The sequence below is a fragment of the Dasypus novemcinctus genome, chromosome 3 (assembly GCF_030445035.2).
Source record: "Dasypus novemcinctus isolate mDasNov1 chromosome 3, mDasNov1.1.hap2, whole genome shotgun sequence".
Lineage (NCBI taxonomy): Eukaryota > Metazoa > Chordata > Mammalia > Cingulata > Dasypodidae > Dasypus > Dasypus novemcinctus.
In genome coordinates this window covers 41,686,784-41,707,803 of record NC_080675.1, presented here as the reverse complement: position 1 = coordinate 41,707,803, position 21,020 = coordinate 41,686,784, and the positions used below count along the sequence as shown (strand labels likewise).

The window sequence follows — 21,020 nt, the reverse complement described above, 5'->3', positions numbered from 1 at the left end:
ACTATTATAATTTTTCTCACCTATACATCATGTATACTCCAAAATTCCTTCAAAGTTTGTCAATCTTAACAATGTACCTAAACTGACTATGTGTGATGAATAATAATAGGTGAGACCTCCATTTATCAGGGCAACTTATAATTAGCAATAGCATCAGGCTATCATTATTTGCTAGGAGGTGAGAGAAATAAGCAAATGACAAAGTACTAAAGGGCACTTTGGAAACACATATATTCTATGTTCTTTTTGCTAACAATAGCAACAACAATAATATCGAGAGCCTACTATGCTTCAGGCACTGTACAACATGGTAGATCTCAACAACTTTGTGGAGTTCAATTATTACACCATTTTACAAACAAAGAAACAAGCACAGAGAGTTTACTTGACTTCCTGATGATCATATAACTAGTGTTTTGTTAGAGTTCAAACCTAGAAAGCCTGGCTCCAGAGTCTATGCTCTGCTCTACTGGATGAAAATTCAACTACTTCAGATAGAACCTATGGTCACATATTTCTATCATTGTTGGAGTTGAGAGGATTTTATGGTTCAATAAAGTTGCAGTGGCTGTTTCTTTGTATGTACTCTGATGTCTCTTCATGTGGACATTAGAGAAGCAGTGTGTTTAGACAGAAAAGCTCTGGATTTTGGAGTTAGGAGAACTTTGTTCAAGGACCAGCTTTGCCACCATTGTTATTTTGAGCAAGTCATGTAACTTCTCTGACCTTCAATTCTCTCTGTCATACACATAGAGGATTACACTAAACAATGCCTATAGGCTTTTTCAGTTTGCTTCTTCTGTTTTGTTCTCTGTTTATGCAGGGCAACTTGTTGTATTCTTTTTTTTTTTTTAAGATTTATTTTTTTCTTTATTTCTCTCCCCTTCCTCCCACCCCACCCCCGTTGTCTGCTTTCTGGTCCATTTGCTGTGTGTGTTCTTCTGTGTCCACTTGGATTCTTGTCAGCAGCACTGGGAATCTGTCTGTTTTTGTTGCGTCATCTTGCTGCGTCAGCTCTCTGCGTGAGCAGCGCATCTCCTAGGCAGGCTGTGCTTTTTTTGCATGGGGTGGCTCTCTTTATAGAGCATACGCCTTGCGTGTGGAGCTCCCCTATACGGAGGACACCCCTGCATGGTACAGCACTCCTTGCATACAATCAGCACTACATATGGGCCAGCTCACCACACGGGCCAGGAGACCCTGGATTTGAACCCTCGACCTCCCATGTGGTAGGCAGACGCTCTATCAGTTGAGCCAAATCCCGCTTCTCTTTTCATCCTCAGAGAGGCCTCTCTGCTCATCCTTTAAAGATCTTCCTAAGGCAAACCCCAGGCCAGACCCTCCTATGAGAATTTTGACACATCCCTTTGTCACTGTCACTATTCTAGAGCAGTACTCTTCATATTTTTAAAACCCACAACCCATTATTCTTTAGCACATTCCCCCAAAATATGTAAAGTTGCTATCTGTAAAATATAGATGCTACTATACTATTAAATTATGTAAAACATGTCAGAAATATGTTTGTTTTTTTAAAGCGAGATCGATTCCATTATTTTCTTTCTACATCTTGATAAGTCATCTTGTGTAATCCTGTCATTGATCTTCTAGGTCTATGGTAAAGTTCAGATTTCTCCCCTCCTTGTTTTCATTGTAGAGCTGTCCCAAGAAAAATGGGATCAAAACCAAAACTTGAGCATCAGCTTCCTTCATTCATTTATCCATTCAGTATGGAACATGTATAATGTGAAATGCTTGCGGGTGTTCAGAGGGTAAAAAGAACAACTAACAGGTTTGCCCCTGCCCTCTAGGAGCATAAAAGCTAATTCTAGCTTTTGTCAACTTTATCTGGTTTGAGCCTTTGTATTCTTGCATACTGTCATGAAGCTAAACCAGACATCTAAACTTGCTGTATGTGTTACACTATAATGGATAAGAGAGAAGATAAGACAATAGAGAAAGGTCAGAAACTGAGGCCCAAATAAATGAAACAGGTAAAGTCACATTACAGCACAGCACCTAGGGAATTAGCAGGATGAGAGAGGCATGCTTTTAATGTCAGAGGTACTCATGGAAGGGAGAGATCATTGTCATCAGTGCTTGGGCCACCATCTTAGGAGATCAGGGCAGAACTAAGATGGACTCCTGTGATCAGTCTGTCCTGAATCACAGTGAATGCAGCACCCTGGATATCAGCCAACAGGTAATCTCAATCACTGTGTTAGACCCACTCATAGAGTGGCAGACTGTAAAGCAGCCCTGTGTTTCACTGAGAACTCCATACGCTGGGCTAGCCAAGGTAGCGCGGTGTAGCTTAGCACCTGTGGTGGGTGACTTTTTCTTGGCCAGCTTTTAATGAGCACCAACTCAGATAAACTGCTGCCTGGTTTCTATGCTTTCCCCAGATACAAACAATTAAGCACATTCTGGTGGAATAGTCATGCTAGGGAACCTGGCTTTCCTGTGCTGTTCACTGGCTTTCCTGCCACTCAGGGCTAGAGTTTGGAAAAGCTGTTGGAGCAACCCCGAGAAAGCTGTTAACCCTTGAAATTTAGCTATTCATCACCAGATATACTCAGAAGTGTTCTGTAGCCAAAGGCTTACTATCTATGGGAGTTTTAAATCATTATCAAAATCATTATTTAGTTAATTCCACCTCCACTTAGGGTTGGCCTAGAGAATTAAGAGATTGCAATTCCCAGGTCTTTTTTTGAATTTGTAACCAACTTTCACTCTTAAATTGGAATAATCAGGCTGTCCTTTTCAGTTTATTCCTCTGGCCTGGACTTAAAGTTGCCCATGCTTCTGATGAAATTCAAGAATAAAACTTCACACGGTTGGGTTTTAAATTTTGTGAGAAGTCATTTCTTTTCATGAGAATACACAGATCATCTGAAACTAGTATGATTCTAGATATGAACTAGAACAAGTCCAAGCAGAACAGTTCTCCCAAGGGAAGTCATCTAAAACTGGTATGTGTGGCCCAGTATGGCCTTTGTCCAGTTGGCTTTGGGAGCTATAATGGACATGAAGGAAATATAATGACCCTTTGGCCTCATTCTTACAATTCTAAGTGTACCTGGAATTTGTGATGTGTGCATTCAGGAAATCTTTGAAAACACCTAAGTTAGTAATGATATCTCTTTGGGAGGATGTCCTTGCATATTCTTAATGACCAACATAAGATTCTGATGGGAAGGATCTGGTAGAAAAAGAGCAAGAGAATATGTGTTTATCACTGGAGGACAGAATATGGTGTGTCAGGCAACAGATTGTGCCATCAGCAAAGGAATCTAGAAAGGCATGGAGACTATGAGAAAGGAAGTGACTTCTGTTCAGACTCAGTGGGGATGAGAAAGGAAATCCAAAAACCTACATGATAGCTCCTCTTGGATTGGTTGAAATAACTGATTTTTTTTTCCTAGCTGGAATTTGACAGGGTCAATTCACGTCTGGGTTTTCAGCACTTAATACAGGGCCCTTTTGTCTTGGGAGGCGGCTGGACTGGTTTTTCCTCCAGGCAGGTGCACGGAGGGCGTTCACTGTAGGCTGAAACACAAACACCAAGTCCCTAGGCCCTGAGCCACACACACTCCAGCGTGGCTCAAGGAAATAAAGCGAACAATGTCTCTTGCATCAGGCGAGCACTGTAAATGCCACTCCTGAATGAAATATTTCTTAAAACTTTGTATCCGTAACTTGATCGTCTCTTAAAACTTAATTATATGCCAGGGAAAGGGAAATTATTGGCTCCTCCAGCTGTCCAGGTTGAACGAGAGCGCACAATGGAGCATATCCGATTCACAGCCTTACTTAGGTAATCAGATTAATATCTCCCGAATTGAATTTATTCTTTTGATACGGAGCCTTTCAGCTGCCTTGTTTCACATCTCAAATTCTGACAAAGCTGTGCGGCCGTTGAGTAATTTCCCTGAAATCTATATGCAGGAAGCCTATGCTCTTTCGAGCACTTTTTAGAACTTGTACCAATTAAATCTGTTTCTGGCACACTTTTAATGGCATACTTTCCTCTGAGTCAACAACTGCTCCAAAATCTGAGGTCATTTGTTTAATTTAAAAGCAAAGGTTATGGAACAACCATTTCAGGCTTTACCAGCCAAGCCCCTGTGGCTTTGAAAGGGGTGCTGAGGCAGGAGAGAGACTAATAAGCAGGATTTCTTATGCACAAAATAAATTAATGATTGTGTTTCTGTTAATCAGTATTAAATCAGGTTTGTCCACACCCTCCCTGCTAACCTTGCTCTCCCTTTCTCTTCTAACTCATTCTTTTCTTCTGGGGCTTTCATACTCATGACTGAGGCTCACCCTTTTGCTGTTACTCTTGCAAAACAAACATCTGGACTGGATTTTTGTCAGCTGGAGTTGAGAGAGAACTGTAAATGGTGCAGTGATTTTTTTTTCCCCTTATTAAATTTATTTATAGCCAGTTTGAAGCCAGGAAACATGTTTTTAAATGGCTAGAGCCCTTGATTGGAGGTTCTCGAGGAATGTACAGTGGATGGTATTTCTCCCCTGCTGTTTTCTAAATAATCTCAATGGTGGAATTACATAATTATGCATGTGGGTGGTGTTGTTGTTTTCTATTTTTTTTTGCCCTGAAAGACTTTAGGACATTTTGTGCATCAGGATTCTTCCATTATATCAGCTTATCCAATATGTCTTCCTTTCTGTCAGTGAGAGTAAAGGGAATATAACTGGCAGGGCATTTCTGAATAATCGCAATGATGGAGAGTGAGTTTCTGGTTGTTTGAGACATAGACCAGTGGCACAAATATTTCTTTTGCCAAAGGAACACAACTTGGATCCTATTCTTACTTTCTCCATTTAACAATTTGTAAAATCTTAAAATTGCCAAATTTCATTATTTAAAATAATAAGACTCCACAAGGAGCATAATAAAATCATTTATAAAATACTTTGCTGAGCACTTAGACCTTATTGAATCACAATGCTTTGGGGTTTATATAATTATTTAAGAAACAAAGCATCTTAGAGGGGACTGAGTCAGATGGTGATTTCTTGAGGTCCTTTCCAGTTCTATGATTTGAGACAATCTTTGGTTTTTCTCTTGTCATTATGTCTCTATCATTAGAAGAAGGGGAAAAAAAGGCAGTTTGAGAATGAGCATTGCTACCCTCAGGCATTTTCTTCTCCAGAGAAGATACTGTTCAGCTTCCTGCCACCCAAGTCAGTCATCCTCAGCCTGAACAATGGAGCTTAATGTTCTCCATCTTGCTAAAGGGTAGTCTCTGTTGTTAGGAAAGTGAATTGACACCAAATGCATTTTCTATTGGAAAAGATGCCATCCATTGATTTTAGCATGTAGATAATACTGAGAGAGAAGGCTCTTAGTAAACAAGATTAGGCCTATGAACATATCTTTGATACATCACCATTCTGTTTTATGATGTTCCTCTGTCACTTAAAGACCAGTATGCCATGTTTAGTTCTTAGAAACAAAAACAGATTATTTCATAAGTTATCTTGCTATGGACTGGGAAAGCTATTCTTCCTACAGCAAGACCCTTCATTAATTAATAAGGCATTTAAAGAGAGCTCATGTTCTCCACCAAGAAAGGAAGTTCTGTTTCATCCGTTCTATGGAAAGCATTTGCAGCAGATCAGCCTCATCAAGTGTGGGCAGCTGCTACCCACTTTCCAGTTATCAAAGAAAAGCCAAGTCGATGGCACTGGTATTAGGAGAGAAAAGAGCCATGGAGAGGTCAGTACTCATCAGCAACATCACAATTCAGAGCCCTGGATAGAAATGGGAGGCAGATAAACCATTTATTTTCAAAAAGAGAAAAAGGAGAATCCCAGAGAATTAGAGAGAGGTCAAGGGTAAAAGATGAAATCCAGGTAGATATTCAGCAGCACTAATCTTCCAAGATCATAAACCCAAATAGTTCCTGCTAGATCTAGCTTTTATCATTTTTAGAAATGAAAATCATGGGGTAAATGAAGGGGGTCACCAGAAGCATGGAGTTCTCAGTCTACTCTTAGAAACTTCTACAATATTTTCCGAAGAATAATAATACTGACAAATAAAGACCCTAATTGCTTTCATTAAATCCCTCTAAAGAAGCATATGTAATGACCATGTTGTTATAACTTTCCAGCTGTTGGTAGAGTCAAATTCTCCACTGGAAATATGGCAAGTGAAGTGATACAGAGCCACAGGTATTCAACAGTAATAGAGTTAGTTCTCGTAACCAAAGAAAACAGTAATCATGGGGAAATGGTTATTTCAGTTGCAATATTTAGGGAATTTCAATAGAGTATGATGGTATTATATAAAGAATATTCTTAGACGAACCAGGGTATTATATGAAAATTAACTTGACCAGACGTCTGGAGGAAGCATAATTTGATGATTAGGTAAGATTGTTTGTAAGGTATTATTTGATTCTGTTATTTTATTTTAGCTTAGCCCCATTGGTAAGCATGGAAATTTAAAAATCTATATTCCTGTTTTCTATAATTCAAGGCCTTACAAATAAATCAGTTTTGAATCAGCCATTTCCCTCAAAGATGACTCCTGGAGAGATTTGTAAAGACTTCTGAGGAGGCCTGTATCTCTCCTAGGTAAAATTCCTCTTCCTCTGGTATCTTCAGTCTCTGATGGTATTGGAGAGAAGCAAGATCAGATAACCACTCTAGGATAGAAAGGACCACATCAAAGCTTCAGGCACTATTTTGCCTGTGGGCCCTATTTCCTCTTATCACCTGATGAATTTTTAAGTGTTCCACTTTTTCATCCTCTGTGTTTGTACTTTTTACAAAGCTCAACAAATCTGCAAACCACATGACAGATATGATCATAACAATCATTGGGGGAGAACGCCAGGTTGTGCCATGACCACTCTTATTGGTATTGTGTTTGAGGTAGGACAAATCAGACTGGTGTGAGAGGAAAGAGGGCAGTCCTCTTTCTCTTTAGAGAAAGCTAGTTTGTCTAAAAAAAAAAAAAAAAAATTAAACTATATAGGGCAGAGAGCAGCCACGGTTATTTGAATCAGGTTCCAGCCTTTTTTCTTGCTATTTTTCACTAGCCCCTTTGTGACCATTTTACTACTTCTCTCACAGGTTTTTCCCAAGATATTACAGTGAAGGTGCAGCCTCCTTTGTGGAGTGAACTTCTGCCATGTTATTCTCCCAACAGTGAGCTCCTAAACTATCATAAGATAGTTTATTGGAGATGAACCTGTTTAGATGAGGGTCTTTCATCCATCACCTCTTACCTCCCTATGTTCCATTTTTCTGAATCCTGTATACCTCATTTTTGTATGGATAAAACCCAGTCTTTCTAGAAGGTTTCCATGAGTGAGGAATGTAGAGTATATTATTGGTGCCATGTCAGCGCTGTTAACTGCAGCCCAACATATAATCTAGTAGAAAAAAGAAAGGAAAAAGAAAGAAAGAAAAACCAACAAAATCAGTTTTAAGAGACTACTCCTAAGCAGCTCAGTATGAAGAGGAAATCATTGCAAGAAAATGAGGCTTAGTAAGCAGGCCATTTGGGAAGCAGGCAATGGCTATTTTAAAGGCTTGAAGTTAACATATGTATGACTTTTTTTCTCATCTTTTGCAAGTGGATAATGGTTTATGTCAGGAGAAAATTCAGGCGAAAAGCCTTTTTTATTTTCAGGAAATCATTGTGTTTCTCTAGCCAGTGATAAATGACAGTGCCACAGCAGTGACCTTGAACATCCTGAATTCTTACCCCTCTGAAGAGCTTGGATTCTCTTTTCAAAGGGTATCCTGTTCCTATTGCAATCTTCATGATATCTCAGCTCGAGATCTTTTTTCCCTCTGTTATCATACTCAAAATAGCACCAGTGCTGTTCAGAAAACTCATCCCATAGATGTTGATGTTATTTGGATGGAGGGCAGGAAGAAAAGAGATGGTAACTGGATCTTGGCCCCAAACATATTACAATTCAGCAGATCGACCCATTGAAGCTCAGCATTGTTATTTCAACATACCTTGTACAAATCAAATAAATATTATTTTTCCATTTGTGCGGGTAACTGAGCACTACTCTTCATCAACAAAGGCCCAGATCCATACAGAATGATAGAACCATGAGGAGAAATGTGGTGTTTCAAAAAATAATAGTGCTGGTGAAAGGTGTTGTACCCAAGGGTAAATTATAACAAAGCAGTTGTTTCTGATTATGGAGATTTATTCCCTTAGTCTGCACTGACACTACCTAAATAAGTGGGAAGAGCAAAATGCAGTTCCCTGGAGCATCTCAGCTGTTTTGTGTACCCGCAAATGTAAAGCAGTCTATAGAACTGACCCACTATTCTGCTTCCCTACTGTCTTCCAGTTTAACACATGCTGCAAACTCAAGTCCAGAGGGAGAAGACGCTATTGCTTCACCTGTGTCCCATGCGGCCATCAAGGCAGGGTTGATGGGAAGGATCAGTCTTCACAAACCATGCAGATATCTGTTGTCTTCTAAGGAAAGCTAGGTCAACAAGAACCTGCTCTCTCCCCCCACCCCACCCCAACACACCTTTTTTACTGAACCAAGGCAGCTGAACATTCAGGAAAAAGAAAATAGCCCAACCCCAGAAATCACTCAAATGGCTCTCAAAATTTCTCAAAGCCCAGTTAACTAGAATATCTTGTCAGAAGTTCCTTTTCATAGTTTATGAATTTTGCCTGTATAATTACCAAGCTTTTACTGTTTCACTTTTCCACCATCTTGTTCAGTTTGGGCCACCTTGTGAAGCCACAGCCTTCCTATCTGAAGGATAGTAGAAGATAAAATGTTGCTAAGAGCAATTTGGATGACATTGAAAATATTAAGAAAGAAATAGAGGGTGCAGCCATTTTTTTTTTTTTTTTTTTTTTACAAAAGGTAGGCTTACTTTAAGTATTAAGCTTGAAAGAGAAGAATTAAGCCATTTGGGCTATATACACAAAATACCTTCATTTTACCAACCCCAGAAAAAGCCCTTGGATGGCTTGTCATAAAGAGCCAGAACCTGGAAAAGATCTGTGGTTCCTGATTTCTAGCACTGCATCAACCATCAAATGGTTATAATGTTCAGAGTTTAGGGGAAAGAGTGTGATATGAATTTTGAAGTCATTTTGGTTCAAAATATTATTTCAGTTCCAAGCAGCCAATCACAATTGCGATTGTTTATCCTGGGTGAATTCTAATATTCTGCATGGGAACCACACTGCCTGCCCATGGGGGCCTTCCCATCTGCCTCCTTTGTGAATCTCTTCTCCTTTCAGTGCCTCCAAACTTGGGCCCCAAAGAGGAGTACAGCAGCTGAATGTCATTCTCTTGGGTCTTGGCCCAGGCATGCATCTTTCTGGAAGGATGACTGAATCCCATTCTTAAGTCTGAAGTTCCTCTTGATTAGCGTTTCCTTTTGTTTGTTGTTTTTAACAGCATCTCTCTCTTTCATGGGTAGCTTACAGGGATGTGTTTGAGAGTCCCTTCCAGCTGGGAAGCTGCCCAACTCCCACCAAATGAATCAAGAGACGGCTTCCCTTTAGTTCCGCTGCTACCCGTAGACTACAAGGACTGCACTTCCAGCCCTGGCCACAGTGGCCCTTGTCTGCTGTGTAAACTTGGCTCTGTTCTCTGGGTTTTCATTCTCCAGCCATCTGGACATTTTGAGCACCCCTCTTATCTCAGTACCTTGGCACTCAGAACCACATGTCATCCTATCATAGAGAAAGAAACAAAGAAATCCTTCACCTCTGGCCTGCAATTCCCCTGGAACCATCATAGGTAGAGGAATGGTCAAGGGAGATTGGGAGCCACTGAGGCTAGATCCGGAGTGATGTAAACGGTTTTACGGATAGAAGGCATATGAAATAGGGTGACAATAGCTAGGATTGTTCAATACTGGGATTCTTAGAACCAGTTTTTTGTGTTTTTTTTTCCCATGGCTATTTTGAAATCTAGGAGCAAGGAGCATAAAGACGCCAATGGCCCGATTGCTGAAGCCTTTCCTGGCCTGGCAGCCGGGCTGGCAATTGCTGTGTATCAGAGGAGTGAATTTAGTACCTTACTAAGAACTCTATACTAATTCTCACTACATTACCAGCTTTGTAAATTCCTCCTTTTACCTCCTCAACTGATGATTTCAGAGGGTTTGTTCAGAGCCATTCAATCTTCAGAGAAACATCTGAAAAGATTACTTTAAGTGTGCTAACAGCAAGTTCCCTAAAATTGTCCTGCCTAGAGAAAAAGAAGCATTCTATAAAAGGACAGTTCCACTGCCCAGTTCACTCCCACTCCACTATCTTCTCCTGTCCTTACCCTCCAGCCCTCTAGCCTCTCTATACTCACTCTGATCCCTCATTCTGCCCAGACCTCTCTTGGAGGTAGAGATGGGTATCAGCCAGCCAAAAATAGTACAGCCAAATGGGTGTTAAATCACTTCCTTTTAGACCTTCATTGGGGGTTAGGGGGGTTGGGGGAAGGTTGCTGATGCTCCTTGAAAGGCAGACTTAAAATGCTTGCCTCTTTTCAAATCATTTGTTTTCACATTTGGCTGCTTTTATCATTTATTCTGTGTCATTCATGCATATATTAGAAGCCCATAGCTTCCACTTGCTTGATCTATAGAGCAGTGTAGTATTAATAAGTCGTGACTCAGTTATGGAGCCAAAAAGCTGATGCAACCTCATTTCACACCAAAGTGTGTGGGTATTATTTATTTTTAAATCTTTGGGGCATCAGAGACCCAGGGAAGGTTGGTCATTCATTCAGGATCATCTACTGAGTCCAAGTTTTGATCCTCTGGTCCCTTGCATAAGTAACTGTAATAATTTTCCTGTAGAACATGTGACCAATTCAATTGGAACCATGGGCTTGAAATGGTGACCCCCTCTCCCTACTCACTAACACTATGATCTAGTTGCCAAAAACCCACTCAATTTCTGTAGAAAACCAGCTAATGACACTTGTATGGATTCTACCAGAAGGTTTTTCCATTTTATCTGATTTCAGTTGTATATCTCAACCAAGAAGATCGGTTCTTCACATGAAGATTGAACTCCCTCTGGTTTTTATAGTTCCTTTCCAAGAATCACCCATTATTAGTCCCTGGTCCTCTGGCAAACTTCGAAGAAACAATGGAGTACATCATGATAGATCGTTGTTCCTGGTGCACGTGAATGATACACTGACCTTTTATGTATCTGTAAATGAGTGAAGAGGAAATGCATATTCTCTGTCACATGCTGACTCTACCACATGGTTTAAAGTGAAAGGGCATTTTATTTCACATTAGAAGGAGAGATTTGCAGCAGCTTCACAGCAGTTCTACGGCAGGTAATCTAAGAACTGTAGCTTTCTTCCACACAGTAGTTTAAATACCCACCTTTGGTCAGATCAAAGGGGGCTTTCTGGGGGACCATTTGATCTTTGCAAAAGGTCCCATGTTAGGACAGCACAACAGACTTTTCCTGAATCGCTCCCTATTTTAAAGGAAAATATAAGAGCATTTTAGTGTGTGTAAATAATTAGGTCTATTGGCATTTGTTGTTCTTTAGACCCAAAGTAAAACTTTGGTTTTACTTGCATTGATTTTATATCAGTTTTCTAGTAAACAATCAAGTCAGTGTCTCTCAGAGTTTGAAGAAAAGTAAATATTAACTGGGGCTTTTCTGAATGAGAACAGCAGCATTACTCTTTGGGTAGAGTTATTATACATAAACTCTAAGATAACATTAGACTTATACAACATTTTCAAATAGTTTATATAATCTCCCATTCATCTTCTTGATACCTCATTGAGACAGTTTAAGTACTGGTGCTATGTTCCCCATCTGTAAAATGGAAAGAACCAAGGTATTAAGTGCAACTTAGGTGGATTATAAGACCACTTAGGTGGTCTGTGTTGACAAGGTGCTGCCTAGAGCTTTAAGCCTTATAAATTTTGCATTTCACCTATCCCAGGGGGGTCTGAATAGTGAAACTCTGGGCCAGGGGGCAACAGGCCTATGGCCAGGTAGAACTGGACAAACAAATAGAATTGGTTCCAGTTTACCAATCTGGCACAAAGTTTGTGCTGGTCAAAGAAGTGTTTTTCAAATTGTAGGGAGCCACTAGTGAACCCATTGGTGCTTTGATGGTGGCCCTTGGGGATGCTTTTATAACTTGAAACAATTCCCAGTGGCAGGCTCAGGGAGAGTTCTTACTTCAGCCAACATGCAACATTGGGCAGAAGAAAGGCGCTGTTCTGACTGGTTTTGACCCGTGGGTGGGCCCTGTTGCACATGTTTCTAATTAAGGATGCAAGCGAGAGTAGATATTCCATGGCGACTCTCCTTTCCTTCTCGGCTATGAGATAGAACAACAGCGCCTTTGTGATGACCTCTCCAGAGCTGTTTACATTTGGTGACCTGCCTGAGCGCTCCAGCCAGAGTGGATGCACCTCTTTGCTCACAAGGAACAGCTAGGCTAAATGTTACTATGGTAGACCTTGGGGGTTGAAATGAAAAATAAGATGTTTTCCCTCATACTAAGTAGTCTGGCTTAATTTTTTTTCCACAGATTTATTGAGGTATAATTTACACACCATAAAATGTACCCATTGTATATATACAATTCAATGATATTTAGTAAGTTTATACAATTATGCCAATAACAACACAATCCAGTTTTAGAACTAGTTGGACTTATTTTGGTAATACCAAATAAGATCATAACTGGAATGCAGATCATGCTGAAGTGGAAAATAAGTTTTTGAAGCTATCTTGAGCTGTAGAAGAGAGATACCCAGAAGTCATTAAAATATTCAAGTCCCAAGTCCCAAGCCCATCACTAATTCCAGTTATATGTGATAACTGCAAAAAAGTGGAAAAAGCAAAGTACACCAGGAATTTGGCAAAAAGAAAATATTCAGGCAAGCCTTCCTTTTAAAAAGAGCATTTGAGCTGAATTTTTATAAATAAGTAGAATAGGTAAATAGGATTTCAGCAGACATGGATAAGAGTGGGACATGGTCCAGGAGAAAAATGAGAGTCAGGGCTCAGGGGCAGAAGAGTTTGGTATGTGTTCTGGGAACAGTGAGTAATCTAACATGGATTGCTATATATGTATGTAATTCAGTATAAACTCTTTCTACATATTTGTCACGAACAGGGAAATCAAGGGAATCATGAGCTCTGACTTCATTTGACTGTATCAAGGAAAACTTCTGAGAGAAGGAGTTCATTTCTACTCTGTCCTTCATTATGCTTTAAGCCAAGCATAAAGATTAGTTTTCTTTTTTAGTTTCAGATTTTGTGATTCAACATTGTGGCCACCACCCAATGTGCCACCATCAAAGCACCAGAGGATTTTACTGGTGCTATCCCATAATTTAAAAGGCACTTTCTTGACCATCACATATCTTGTACAAGGTTGGTAAAATAGAACCAGTTCCATTTGTTTGTCCAGTTCAACTTGGCCATAGGCCTGTTGCATCTGGCCCAGTAGTTTAATGTAATACTTTAAAGAAGATTAAAACAAAACTCCTTGAAATGTTGGTTGCTAATTTTTGAAAGGGTAGTCCCTTGTACCTGAGTAGCTTGAGGGACAGGTGAGGAGTTCTGAGAAAAAAGAAAAAGAATGGTACCATTTGCTTAAAATTCCCAGGGTCCTGCAGAGTAAATCTAGTTCCAAATTTAAATTGCTGAGGACTTGAACCTGGGGTTGTTTTGGGTTATTTTGGAAAAGAAGGAGTATTGTTGGCTTATAATCAGGCAGGAAATAAATCAGTTGATTTTGATATAACAAGGAGGAGAGAGTTTTGCATTTGTTTGTTTGTGTGGATGGTCTACCTACTGTGTGGCCTTGTTCACGACATGGCCGACCTCTCTCTCTGGGGTCAGTGTGAATAGCTAGCCTGCAACGGTAGCTAGGGACAATGGCCAGCACTGTTGGGCATTGCCCTTTAAGCCCTGAAGGTTAACTTCCTAGTATTTAGTGGCTTTGAACCTGCCAAAGAAAATGCTGCATCATGATTTGGAGAAATATAATTTCTGTATGTGTATTTTTTTTTTCATGAAGAATAAAGAAGAGGGACTTTGGGAAGAAAATAACTTAGTCGGTTGGCCTTGCTAGGCAAGTTAAAAACCAAGAGGTCAGTACACCTTAAAAGCACCATATCTTAAATATCAGTCTATCAAAGATTATTTAAATGCCATCAGAGGGGATGTGCACTTCCATTGTTATTTTTTCTTTAGACCGAGAGGCTTAAAAATTTTAAAAAAGAAAACTCCCTGTGTGGGGAAATGTACTTAAACAAACAAACAAAAAATGAGTCTGAGAATTTAGTATTAAATTTGCTGAGGAGTAAGTAACAGCCCTAAAAACTGATTTTTAAAAACAGTTTTCCAGGCAGTACTAATTACGGGTGGGGATGGCTTTGCTTTCCATTCTGCAGGTTAGAAAGAACATTTTTGGCCACAATTTAGGGTTGCTAGATAAAATAAAAATGCCAAGTTAAATTTAAGTTTTATGTAAACAACAAATAATTTTTTTAATATAAGTATATCCCAAATATTGTACTTGGACATACTTATATTTAAAAAAATTAGTCATTATTTATCTGAAATTTAACTGGTAACTGTATTTTTATTTGCTAAACATGGCAAACCTATGTTACCTCTATAATAGTAAGGCTGCACAAGGAACCCGGGAGCTTTTATGATTACTGAAGGGAATCCTTTTTCATTCCTCTGTGTTCTGTAGGTAGCTAGCTCTCAGGATCCATTTTTTGGAAGTGGCACTACTAAGTCTATACTAGCTGAGAGTCATACCTGGTAGGCTACCTAAATGGGTTCTGTATTCCAACTATAACTCCGATGATCAGGTTACAACTGGGGCTCTTTTTAAAATCCAAAGTACTTGTCTTCCTTGGGATTGCTCCAGACCCTCTTGAATTCTGCCTTTTGTGATATTCCTACCTGGCCTAGTGAAATGGGGTCTGATTAGACCTGTCTCTGAGAATAATAATAGCAATCACTTACTGATTGCCTAACGTGTGCCAATGGTTTTCATACATTAGTTCATATTCCTTCCTAGTAACCCTATGAGATAGGAATTTTTATCTCCATTTCGTAAATAGTAAATGAAGTCTGAGAGGTTAAATAATTTGTTGCAGGTCACGGAGCTATTGAGAGGCAGAGTTTGGATTAGCATTCAGGCTAAGTGTGGCCCACAAATCCCTGTGCTTAACCACTGTGCTATGGTATGTGGGGCTTTAGATGCCTGATCTTCACCACTATCTTCAAGCCCAGTTTGACTGGATATTGAAATCATCTGTTTCTCTCCTTGTTCCTAAATGGCTGAAATCAATGGAGAATTTTCTATCACAAATTAGCCCTAAACAGTCTTTGTCCATGTGAGTCACTCAGAAGAATCAAGGAAATCTGGGCACTTGAAGATGTTAACTTTGGATGCTTCCCATTTTATATAAAAGTGATTAAGGAGTGGATGTGGTTCAAGCAGTTGGGTACCTGCTTCTCACATAGGAGGTCCCAGGTTTGGTTCCCAGTGCCTCCTAAAAAACAACAACTAGCAAAACAAACAAACAGAAAACTAACTCAAGGGAACCAATGTACCTCAGTGATTGAGCACCAGCTTCTCACATGCAAGGTCCCAGGTTCAGTCCCCAGCCTTGGTACCTCAACAAAACAAAAACAAAACAAATGGGGGTAAAAATCCAGGAATTTTATGACAACATTTAAAAATCTAAAAAACAATAAAAAGAGAGAAAATTATTTAAAAAATAAAAATAAAGAAGAAAGAAGAGTGTGTCATAATTTTAATATCTTTCAAGAGCCTGATGAGATTTTTAAGCATTAGATTGTAAATAGTTAATGGCTACAAGACCAGTTTATATAGGAATCACATGATTGTTCCAAAATGGCCTCCTTTCTACTCTGCAGAACTGCTGTAGTGCTCAGCTAACAGTTCAAAAGGCAAAAGAAAAGGCTTTGTTCCCCTTCCCACCCACTACCTCCTTCCAAATTTCCTCTTGGTAAAGAAGCAGCAAAAATATACTGCCCAACACCATTTTCTTTTGAACCAACACACACTCCTCTGGATTCACTTGTTATAAAAAAATATTCACCAGCATTTTTATGTCCTCATCAAAGTAAAAATTTTTACTTGCCCAGCTGGGAAAGTTCATGAAGTTAGCCATTCCATTCCCATCATCTGTGGTAACCACGGTTGTTATGTGTAAAAAATACCCCTATGGGTGTGGTCTACCAAGTATCCCAATAGCATTTCACAAACTGTGGGTTATGGACCCAAGGGTCTGGAAGAATTTCTTTCATAGGGTCACACTAGAACACGGACATATTCTGGTAAAAAGTTATCCCTCCCTTTCTCCTCTGACTCTCAAAACAGGGCTCATCTTTCTTTCCCCACTGTAGTCATGTAATGGATCTCTTCTTTTCTTTCCCTGTACCCTCAGTTTGGGTGTCTCCTAGTCCCCATTGTGCTATATTCCTCCTATTTCCTGTTTCCTTTAACTACTGGCTTTTCACAGTTTTTAAAATTGTCTACTTCTAAAAGGAAATTAAAAAAAAAAAAAGGAAAACTAGGGGAAAAAGTAGATGGAAGGGCATAATGTTACAGTCTTCTTCTTTTGCCCTACACATCTGAAAAAAAGTAACCTTGTTCTATTCTTTAAGACTTGGGAAGCCCCAGGCCCCCTCCTTTATTCTTCCTTTTCACATTCCTCTGTCCTTTCCCAAGCTCTCTCTGCACTTCAGGCCCCACTTTTTATATACACATGGTAGCCTTGTGAAACTTTTGGTTTCCCTCCTTTTGGGTGATGGAATACTGGCACCTTGGGGACTTTCAGGAACAATTTAGTAAGGGATGGTCATAGGGGATTGCAAAGGAAGTTCTGGGAAGACACTACTGATTAGTCCCTACCCTTGGCACTTCATTGCCTCTCAGAGACTCAGCAGACAAACGCATTCAGTCCATAATCTAGTCTTCCTTGGTAGCAGGAAGGTGTAGACATTGAGCAAGTTTGAGCAAGATAGCACAGTTTTAGATGTTGAGCAAGTTACTTAGACTCTAATAAGAGCAAAGTATTCATTCTTCATAGCATTGCTGTGAGGGTTCTATGAGTTAATACTTATAAATCACCTAGAACTATATTACATAAATAAATAAAATAAAGCGAGAAATAATAATGTCCTTCTTTTGATCCATGAATAACTATATACAACATCTGTATGACACCTAGAAGGTCCAAAATAAATACAAGTGGTAACTCTTGGCAGAGCTACCAAATAATACATTCCATAATCTCACTCAAGGACTTTGAATATCTGTCCTGTCTACCTCTTCACACCTTTATTTTGGCTAGATTGACTGACTGATTTCCCATTCCAACTCCCCATTTCTATTTCTTCCCCCATCCACTCTACATGTACCCAAATTCAGCCTATCATTCAAATCCCAGTTAAAGCTCATAGCAGGAGCAGTGTTTTCCTGACCACCTCTACATCAAAGTTTTTCCCATTTCTGAATTCCCATTGTCCTGGCTGCCTTTAACCACACATTGGCTCTCAGTATATGTGGCCCTGAGTTATTAGGTATATATATTCAAGTACAAAACCTTTCTCCTCTTCTAGATTTTAAGCTTCATTTGAAGGGTGAGGACCATGTTTCAGATGCTATGTATTATTCCCCATGCCTTGTATGTAGTGGTAATCTATAAATGTGTTTTGATTGACTGATTTGAGCTTTCGGAGGCTGAGAAAGTGTTGAACTACAGCTAAGTAGAATCTTGCCTTTAAGCCTCACAGATATGTTCAGGCCAATATCTCCTTGCTTTCAGTTAGGATGATTCAGAGCCTCCAGTGTAGGCCTGGGAAGAGCCAGCCATTGTGAAGTCCAGTTAAGGGTGTGTAGGGAAGGTGCTGTAATTCAAATGTAGTACGAGAGGAAGAGCATCTGCAAGCAGAAAGCTAAAGGCCTTGGCTTTGCGCAATAGCCAGGAATGCTTTTAATTAGCACTTTGAAATTCTGGTTCAAAAGTGATAGTTAAAATATACTTTTTACTGTACAAAGGACTGCCTTTGAAAATTTTTCTGACTTTGCAGGCCCAGTGGTAAAAGTACTAAACATGGAGTTGGAGAAGTTACAGGATCACTGCTAAAAAAGTGCAGAGGTTGGAGCAAAACAGCTTGGAGAAACTAACATGTACATTAGTGCTACTTTCTAAGAATATACCATTAGTATGCTATTATTCTTATCCTGTGCAATTTTGGGTGGGTGAATAAATAGAATATTTTATAGGAAAACTGCTTTCGGAAAGTAAATTGTGCCATTCCAGCACAATGGCATGTGTATCTTCACACTCATAAATATATTTTCAGAAACTTACATGGCCACATTACTCTCACATTTTGAAGATAAGTTGGAGAAGACAGTTGCAAGAATTAAAAAGTGCTGTGTGTTTTTCTATTGTGGAGAGCTTTTGTAGATGTATGGTTTTAATAACCTTGACCAGCAGGTATGGCGACTGTAGGACTTTCAAAAGAAGAAACAGGCCACAGAGGAAAGCATCTCTTATTTCTCAGGGGCAATCTTCTCAGCAGCACTCAGAGCAGAAGTTATTTTTCCTCCAAGTAGGGCACAGGGACAAGATAAATAGGCCTTCCTGACCCAAACAGGAAAACCCAGAAAGTTTTATGATCTGGGAATGGAAGCAGATTCGAAGAATTAGATGCTCAGGATGAGACTGGTACTGGCTAAGGGCTGGACAGTTAGTCTGTGGCAACTGGGCAGTGCAGCCAAGGGCAGGGTCCCTTAGAGTCTCAAAGATGTGAGCATTCATTCCTTCTTTCCTTCATTCTTCAGCAAACATTTATTGAATGTTTATTATGTACCAGATACTGGGCTAAGCCCCCAAGTATGATCTCACTGGGTATTGAGTCTGCGGCCTTGGCAGCTAAGGGTGGTGTTCCTTAGAGAACTGGAGGGCTGCCAGAGAGGAGGCAGCTTCCCAGAGAGGCGACGCAGTGCAAAGAAAAAAGTACTGGGGAAATTTGGCCCTGCATGAAAGAAAGTGATGCATAGATGCTCCACAGCCAGTGAGTAGAAACAGAATTAGAGAAATTTTCCTGAGAGTATAAACCCGTCTTTGGATTATGAAATTCAGATACCACAAGGATATCCAGGAGTCTTTAGAAGCTCAATAACAGCCAGGGGCAGCAGAAAACAGCCACCAGTAGCTAGAGGAATTTAACCTCTTAAAGAATTGTAAGTAAGACCACACCCACAGTTGTACATACTCTGTAATTCATTTTAGAAGTGTCCACCATATCGGTGAATTTTATATAGTTTATTTACAGTGCTGTTTGGTGGTTCTCAAATACTCCCTTGCTTTTTGTTCTAAAACCCACTCAGGTACTGTTTGAATGGAACATCTGAACCCTGGAAGATTCAACAAGCCATTTGCTCCCAATTTGCATGTCTGGGCAGGGATGTCTCTTAATGAACCTATCAGGCCACATCCTGTGTATTCTTTGTTCATCCCTCTGTTTCCACGAGTATCACATTTTACAGTAAATTGTATAGTCAATTATAATAAACTGTTTAGTTGGCCATTTTTTGCAATAAATTGTGTGCTTCTTGAGGGTAGGTATCTATCCTATTCCTCTCTTTATCCCCAACATCTGGCACAGAACCTGGTGCACAGAGAGAGCCAGGGGACTGGTTCATTTTGGATATACTGGTCTCATACATTTCCAAGCTGACATTGTTCTCAGTTTGCACATGCTCCATTCTGAACTTCTCCTGCTTTCAATAAGACTTCTATGACTTTTTTCCTTTTTTATTATATTAATGATATCTTTAAGATATAAACTTTTGTTTCATGTTGTGTGTTGATATTGAACATAATTTTCCCTTTCTAGAGTGTGACTCTACCTTTTCTACCAGCTGCTTCACATTTTCGTTCCTATGCTTTATATTTTCAGACTCTTTGTTCAAGTTGCCTTTTCCTCTGAAATTTTATATCATCTCTCAGGCTGCTTTTGACCTGTTCACTCAGTGCTTTACCTCAGTAGCACTTATGGCCTGCCCCAGTTATTTTTCACCTATGCCATGTGGTATTATTAATGTAAATTAGGTATTAAACCTCCCTTATCTTCTCCCCTAGCACTTTTTCAAGGAGAACTCTTTTTTCATACTTCTCTGAGTATCCCATAGCAACCAACACAAAACCTTGCACCCTAGTAGTTGATCAACGAATATGTGTGAATAAAATTCCATTAGTGAGGTGAGGTAGTTAGAAACAGATATTAGCTCATTAATGAAGGAGCAAAAGCAAACTAATTAAGAGCTCAAGCATTTAAATGGGAATAATCCTGGGTCCCTCATTAACTGCTTCTATGACTTTAGGTAATCTCTGTAGCCTTCCTGTATCTCATCTTCATCTTTTAAAATGAGGATAATAGTTGTAGCTCTATATAAGAATGTTGTGAAGCTTAAATGAGCTAAAGTATCTAGACCTTGTAAACAGTGCCTGGCCAATAGTGAGAGCTATCATCATCATCATCATCAACAACCACCACCACCACCATCAGTATTCATCATCAGAAGTTGGGGTTTGAATAAAGAAAGTAATTTCCTTTAGGATATATTTTTATGATGTCAGAACTACAATATACCCATTTCAGGTTCCTCATGCAGAACCTTGTGCCCTGCCCTGTTCCTATATAAGGACTTTGTCCTTTTCAGTGTTGTAAAGGCATCTTGACTAGAGTTCTTTCTTTCCTTCCCTCCTTCCCTCCTTCCCTCCTTCCCTCCTTCCCTCCTTCCCTCCTTCCCTTCCTTCCTTCCTTCCTTCCTTTTCTTTCATCTTCGACCTATATTTTTTTTGTGGAGTATAGTAAGTATATCGTTTTCATCAGATTCTCAGATGGAAAGCCCATGACCCAAATAGGTTAGAAATCACTGAGGGAGACATTGATGATGTTTTATTAAGAAGAGTGAGAG

At 39.6% G+C, this 21,020-nt stretch overlaps 1 protein-coding gene across 3 annotated transcripts in view; it reads left to right on the top strand.

Moving 5' to 3' along the window:
- Positions 1–21,020, top strand: part of RAD51B (RAD51 paralog B) — a 744,701-nt gene that overhangs the window by 571,608 nt on the left and 152,073 nt on the right. Inside the window, exons 9-10 of one of the 3 annotated variants that reach the window (XR_011648315.1) lie at positions 11,007–11,330; positions 19,428–19,621. The exons of 1 other annotated variant lie outside the window; for it this stretch is intronic. Coding sequence is in view for 1 of the 2 variants with exons in the window: in XM_071213852.1 (XP_071069953.1) it covers positions 19,428–19,438 (11 nt within the window). In the remaining variant the exon portion in view is untranslated. Of the gene's footprint in view, positions 1–11,006; positions 11,331–19,427; positions 19,622–21,020 lie in introns of those variants that run through there. One more of the 3 variants, XM_071213852.1, reaches the window with a different exon arrangement.